This window comes from Antrostomus carolinensis, unplaced genomic scaffold (assembly GCF_000700745.2).
Source record: "Antrostomus carolinensis isolate BGI_N321 unplaced genomic scaffold, ASM70074v2 Scaffold26177, whole genome shotgun sequence".
NCBI lineage: Eukaryota > Metazoa > Chordata > Aves > Caprimulgiformes > Caprimulgidae > Antrostomus > Antrostomus carolinensis.
In genome coordinates, this window is record NW_010328423.1 from 244 (window position 1) to 7,665 (window position 7,422).

The 7,422-nt window shown below is 39.8% G+C and overlaps 1 protein-coding gene across 1 annotated transcript; it reads right to left on the reverse strand.

The window, feature by feature from the left end:
• Positions 1-1,629: 1,629 nt before the first annotated feature.
• On the reverse strand, positions 1,630-6,643 carry LOC104528293 (solute carrier family 15 member 1-like; the record flags this gene model as incomplete). Its single annotated transcript, XM_010172254.2, has 7 exons — positions 1,630-1,814; positions 3,515-3,622; positions 4,458-4,604; positions 5,046-5,142; positions 5,279-5,386; positions 5,996-6,045; positions 6,494-6,643. Coding segments are annotated over 7 exons (845 nt in total), but the record flags the coding sequence as incomplete, so codon positions are not given.
• Between the last annotated feature and the right edge of the window lie 779 nt (positions 6,644-7,422).

The following is a 7,422-nucleotide window of genomic DNA, read 5'->3' on the forward strand; positions in this document are numbered from 1 at the left end:
ATCAGAGGAAAAAAAAGTAGTAATAAAATGCTAAATACACATTTCACCTGGTATGGGCAAAATAGTGAATAGAAGATGCTATCATCTTGTAGAGATACTAAGAGACAATTTATTTTGCTTAACTTGCATGGCAAAGGAAAGGCTGGCTAGTTACCACAAGTAAAGCTGGTACAAAACCCCCTTAGCTCCTCAGAGGATGGCAGGGAGCCAGCTAGCTCTTCCTAGGGCTGTCCCAGGAGATGCCCAGCCCCATGGGCTCAGGGGGCACCCAGCACCTTGAATCCATGGGAAGACTCTCCCTGGATGCCCTTAGAAAGCAATAGGAGTTCCTTCCTGTGGGGTACAGGACTAACTGGGATGCAGGGGAAGAGCACCTTGGATTTGCCTTATCAAATTCCATTTCTAACTGTTTTCACAGTTGAGGGACTCTGTTCTCTGGGCACACACATACATGGAAGTCTAAGTGCCAGCAACTGGAGTGGGAACCCTGGGATCATAGATCCCAGAGGCCCAAGCATCTGCAGTGCCAGCAACGTGCATGTTGAGTAAATATGTATGTCTGTGTGATCATTTGCACACAAAAGCTGGACATGCTGTAAAAATAGGGTAAGAGTACTGGAAGCCAGGTATCAAAGCAGTTACAAATCTGGCCAGGCAGTCCAAGCCAGCTGCTGGAGAAAGTGTATGACATGGATCTAAATACAGGAACTCCCAATACAATATGCAAACCACTGGCACTCCATAAGATGGTTCACGGGGCTACGGGATCCTGTTAAGCAGCAAACTTTAGTCTTCCCTACTATACTATAGGTATATTAAGACAGAGAAGACTGACACTGGTCTATTAGCTTCAAATGGCGGAGCACAATATGAAGAAGCAGCAAAGAGGTGGTATCAAGTTTTGTTAACATGCAACTATAAGTCATACTCTTATATCACTTCCATTATTTTGTTATAACACAGGTTTTATTGCTGTTGCTTATTCCAAGTGTCATTTGCCATTGTCTGTTTCCCTGAGTGGACACCTCATTAATACATTTAATTAAGAACATAACAGGAGTTAAACGGGTAGTTAACAGGCACATAAACCATTACATTACAGTGCATGTCCAAGTTCCTGCCATGTGGAGCACAGACAGCTCTTCAAGCTGAGCAATGCCAGAGCTTTGCTCCCATTATCCATAAGGAAGTACCGAAGAATTTAAGGCACATGTGACCTGCTGCTTTCAAGTAACAGTGAGGCTAGAGGGGTCATGCAGACAGCTTGGCTTCAATTACTACTTCTTTCATGATATAAAATTGAAATACAGTATAAAAATACATCTTTTCCCAGGGTCTAACAGTGCCAAGTGCAATTTCACTATTTTAATGCTGTAATATTTAAGCCTGAGGTACATTAAGAGTGCAAATTCTGCTGGAGTTTCTTCAGGATACCAAGTTCAGTACAAGAGACACTAATCTTTTCCTCTTGCTTCCAAAGAGAGGCTGCATTTTAAGTTAAAACAGCTTTTCTTAATCTCTCCCATTGGGCATATTATCAAGGTGTTACTGACAACTCTCCCTGCAGTAAGAGGAATCGGGGTAATGGGATACCATCATTTGCAAACATTCCTTGAATACGCTTTTTACAACTTAGAGTCAGCTTCGACTTGCTTTTCATAGATGTCTTGATCCTTTTTGCCTTGTTTCTTGTCTTCCTCATCAAGTTGGGCTTCAATCTCGTTTGGATCAATGTAGGTATAAAAATAAGCCATGACAGCAAAAATGATGCAAACTGCCAACAGCAAGGCAGCAAACAGCACATATTCTGCCCACTGTTAAAAAAAAAAAAAGGTATAATTTATCAATCAATCAATATCAATTCATCAAAAGAACTACACCTTTTTACTGTTTGCAAGGAATGAAGTTAATTCAGATTGTGAAACTGAGCACATACAACAAGTACCACATGACTCAAAGGACTGAGTATTAGATGTATATAATATGTAGAAAGGCTGAGAGAGTTGGGGTTGTTCAGCTTGGAGAAGGTTACAGGGTGACCTTATTGTGGCCCTTCAATCCTTAAAGAAGGCCTGTGAGAAAGATGGGAACAAACTCTTTAGCAAGGCCTGTAGTGATAGGACAAGGGGTTATGGTTTTAAACTAAAAGAGGGGAGATTCAGACTACATATAAGGAAGAAATTTTTTTACAATAAGGGTGGGGAAACACTGGAACAAGTTGCCTAGAAAGGTGGCAGAAGCTACATCCCTGGAAGCATTCAAGGTGAGGTTGGAAGGAGCTCTGAGCAACCTGATCTAGTTGAAGGTGTCCCTGCTCACTGTAGGGGGGTTGGACTAGATGACCTTCAAAGGTTCCTTCCAACCCAAACCATTCTATGATATTAAAGCAAGTCAGAACTGAGGCTCTTTCAGCAGTTCTGTCTTCAACGAAGAGACAGAAGTTCTATGAATGCTGGAAAATTCTACAGTATCCTCTTCCTGGAAGCATGGGAATGGAGTGAAAGCTGGAAAAGAAAACTCAGCCCCTCCTTTTGGTCAGGTAATCTCATTTTCAACCAGGCTGGCAGTGATCCTTCTTCCACTTAGGTCAGCAGTAAACTTTCTACTGACCACAGATCTGGGCAGAGAACAAGATCGGGAACTTTGGTTTCAAAGTGCTATCTCCACCTGAAAAGCCTCAACAGCTCCGTTTCATGCTCCTTCTGCTTGGAAACAGGACTGCTGGACTTGTTTCAAAGATAGGCTCTGTCCTGTCTCAGATATCCCTTTTGATTCTTTAGGGAGTGCCACCAGTAGTCTAAGAAAGTCTTGTCCAAGTGCTCTTCACCAGGAGAACAGCTTTCCTGCTCAAAGGAGTGATGTTTGAAACCAATAGAGCCAGAAGGGACATGGCAAGGCTGAGGTACGTAGCTGAAGTTTCATTAGTAGTAAAGAGAATTTTGGTAGGTTTTAATAGCATTAGTCTAGAATTTCAGGCCAGATGTTCACAGCATTTTCACACCAGGAGAAACTATTGTAGAGACACTAGAAACTGCTTGCAAAGGAAGGAGCCTGACAGAGCAAGAGTTAGGAATGGCAAACATCAGATAAGATGTATAAACCTTTGTTGAAGTAGTCTTTGTTAGAGTTGGTTTATGTTTAATTTGTGTATGTACATGTGTACACACATTAGGGAAGTGCTGGGGAAAAAGACCAACAGAAACTTTTGAAGTGGCTCCAGAAGACAAGCTACCACCCTCTTGTCACAGCCTTCAACACTAGTTTTAATCCAGATAGATAGCTTATAAAGATTCATAATGGTGTTACTTATACACTCTAATGAGAGTTCTACAACTGACTGGTACACTCTTGTAGCTAACACTAACCTCCTATATTCCAATTATAAGTGTAAATCCCCCATAACGCTGATGTTGAAAAGTTGTAGTTGAGGATTATCAGACATGACTCTCCTCCTGGATTACAGCTGCTTTCTCATAGTGTAATATAAAAGCATGCCAGTTGCTTGTGTGCTTACCTGCTCACTGAGTTTGGATGCTCCAGCCACGATAAGGACAATTATGTTACCGACAGCCACGGTTAGCAGCCATCCTGCCTGCAGCACTGCCTTCATACTAGATGGGGCCTGTAGAAGTAAAAGCACTTTGGGTTTAGTCAAACACCGCTAGCACTTATTTTCTGATGTCTACTGCATTCTTTACATTATAACAAACACTGGCTCTTGGGGGAGGAGAGGGGTTTCTTGGTTTGGTGGGTTTTTTAATTAAAAATTGCTAGAGCACTAAACAGGCCTGGGGAAGGCTTTGAGGAGCAAGAAGTTAGCCGTACTGACTGGAACATCTTTTACTTTGTACACACTGAGTAACCAACAGGCACATTTTACATCTGACTTGGTCACACATGGTACTCATTAAGTAAAGAAACTGAGTGCACCACAGTCTAGCAAGCCACGTGTTAAAAAGCTCCCATCACTGCAGTTTATAGACTCAGAATTAAGGGAAGAAATACACACAGCTAATAATACAAACCAGAGCTGGAAGACAAAGGAATTAAGAGTGTAACATTAAACTGCTGCTAAAGACTGTATGGAGGAAATTGATGTGGAGATAAGGTGTCAGGACTTGTTCATTGTATATTTGAGGGCTTTCCAGTTTGGTTCTACAGCAGCAGCGCAGTTCCACTTATTTTCAATGGGAAGTCATATGTGAAAAGGAGATTTGAGCACTGGTCATCAAGTCTTCCAAGGACAGAATTCAGCATAGCTTCGTGGAAAACACTGAATGGTAGTTAGACAAGGCCAGCTAGCACCAGCCTACAGTCCTGCTATGGAGCTCTGAAGGACATAATTATTCAAACAAAACAGCAACACAGAACCACCACTTAAAAACAATAGAACACTGAGGATCTTCGTTTGTACTAGGATTTTTAACACAATGAGAGCTTTGAAGAGCAAAACCTACCTGTGAGTATGAAAACTCTAGCCCAGTGACAGAGAAGACTACTTCTGCACATGTAAGAATAAAATACTGAGGTATCTGCCAAGCCATATGGACTGTATTGGGTGGAATATCTTCAGAATATGTTACATTAAGAACATCTCTAGTACACTGGAAATTAAAACAGACCATTAGAAACAGTGATAAAGAGTCTGTACACTAAAGTAACTCTAAGCAGTTCTCTGTCATCTCTATAATCATATACACAAAGTCCTGAGTAAATAAGAAATATTGTATAGTAAGCACTGCATACCTAGTTATAAAGCAGTAGTTATTTCACAGGAGACTTCCATGCAAATCCTTAGTGTTCAATAAGACTGAGGATTTAAGGCCATTAGTGATGAATGTGAATTGTTGCATTATGTCCTTTTCACACCCATCATTATTTTTATAGTTAACAGTGGGTTTATGTTCTGTTTAACATACCAGAATTCTATTATATGTACAATTAAGGGCAAGAGGGATAATTCTACAAGTGTTTTTTTTAATTAAAGAAAATGTTGACAGGAAAAGTAATTCTGTCTTGTCCATCCAACAGCACTGTCAACTCACCTCATCAATTACAATTGTGTAGGCACTGCCAAATCCAAGTGCCTGTGAAGTGGTTGAACAAGGGACTGAATTTCTAATAACTAAAATATCATCTTTTCTGAAAAAGAAAAAAAAAAAAACAGTTCAGACCAGAGGTATAGACAATTGTGTGTAATACATAAGAGTTCCATGTCCTTTTCCCAAGGAAAAGTATGTCTTTAACTGGTTAGATTAGGGCAAAATAAAATGCTTACCTTCCTCCTGGAAAGAGGTTGTAATTACTGGCAGAAAGAGACATTAACGTTCCAAAAGAAGTGTCACCCATAGTGACGTTGATAGTATCAGGCAAATTGTTTATGAACCTTTAAAATGCAAGAGTGATGAAAGACTAATCAAAATATGCATAAATCAAAGAATATACGTTTTACTTTTAATTACATACTGGCAGCACAACAAGCATCAAGTCTTCCCCTTCCATTTTTGTCAGTTAACATTTCTGAAAGAACTCTAAAATCCCTTAAAGAGTGGCTAATGCAGAAAACAAGCTAGACCCACACCAGCCCACTGTCTGTTCAGGAGAATGTCAAGAGCAAGCCTCTGCTACAACCAGTAACAAATGCATCTGCAAATGGAAGGTGTAGAAGAAAAGCAGAGAAGGAGTAGGATACTTCTTACCCAAGATTAAAAAGCAGGTACAGACATGCAATCTGTGCTTGTTGTCCTCAAGTCTAGACAATGGAGCAAAACATACTCTTCCAATTTGAGCTAAATTATACCCAAAGTAGATATGCCAGATAGGTTAGATGAATCATGTCCCAGAAGTTCCTACACCTCCTAAAAACCAAGTGAATTTTCCAGCAAGTGGAGAGTGCCTACAGTATAGAAACCCGTGTTAAGCAAGAAGAGGCCACCCAAGAGGCAGATCGAAAAGACACACTACTGCCAAAATACAGGAGCAAAACAAACTCTACCTGATGAGATTATTTCCTTCTTCTGGTTTTGATGTGATATTGTCAAACAGCTGGGGGAAGAAACCATTATCAAGATACTTTGTTGGCATCAGTGAACAGCTTAAAAGTGCACTTTTACATAGTAGTGAGAATTAACAGAAGCTTCAGAGCAAGACTCCAGACCTTCCCTTTTAGGATCCTACTAGGAAACACTGTATGACCACACATCTAAGTCTTGGTGAAAGGGTAATTGTCAAGTTGAATACTAACTTGGTAATTTTTTTTTTTACTCTTAAAAAAACCCCAAACAAACAAAAAAACTACCAAACCAACCAAACAAAAACCCATCCTGCCCTGCTCTCTACAGCCCACCCATCTCACTGGTACAGCAGAGAAGGGGAGAGACAGAAAACAAGACAAAGGGAAAAGCTACCCAGAGCTTGTCCTCTCAGCTTCACACACTCCACATAGATAGCTGCTAAGACATTAACGTGTGTCTTGGGAATTAAGCAGACTTACCAATTCAGCAACAATGCCTGTTGCAGTATTTTTAACTCCAAGAGTGTGACGGTTTTCCCCTGGCAACTCGATAATTTTAGCTGCAGTTTTATTTCCAGAAATTATGCTTAATGATTGCAACTGAGAAGTCTCAAATGTCATGTAGCCTGTCTACAAAGACAAATGAACAAAGACAAACAAATTGGTATGAGTTTCCATGCAAATGCATATTTGTCTACACCTTTGATGGAGTGTTATGGACTCTGGAGGAGTCGGAAGTTTACACATGTGTTACTTCTGAAGGGCCAGATTGTGAGCATCTCATTACTTTCATTTTTTCTTTAATTAATTTCAGGAATATTAATTTCATTTTATAATTATTTTTTATTAATTTCTTTTGTTACATAAGCTTCAAAGTAACATGAGCTTCCCACAAGCATTATGGAATGGCTGTTACATTTTCCTGAGTACTTCCACTACCAAGTAAAATTCTGTTTAGCTACAGAAGCAGCACTAGCATGAGTTAAGATGAAGCATTTTCCAAATATTAACCCATCCCAAGAGATGCAAATGAAAGCTGCATTTTTATGGTTTCAGCATAACAGGAGTGACTATGACCAGGACATGTTTTAAATATTCTAAATACATTTCATCAGCATGAAATACTTAAAACATCAATAAACATGATAATGTAATACTAAAATAACACTTTTGTTTTATAGAATTATAAGAAGCATGTTATAATCCAAAACATCTGGATTATAAAATATCTATAGGAGGCAGTGGAGCATTTCACACCCTTCTTTTTCAGGTATGCACCATGGTTACATCAATTCCACATCAGCATATAATTTGGCTTCCCTTCTCTTCTCCTCACAGCTCAGTTTCCACATGAGGCAAATTTGGAGGAGGATGGAATAGGGTTTCTCCTCTTATATGGAAACAGGACT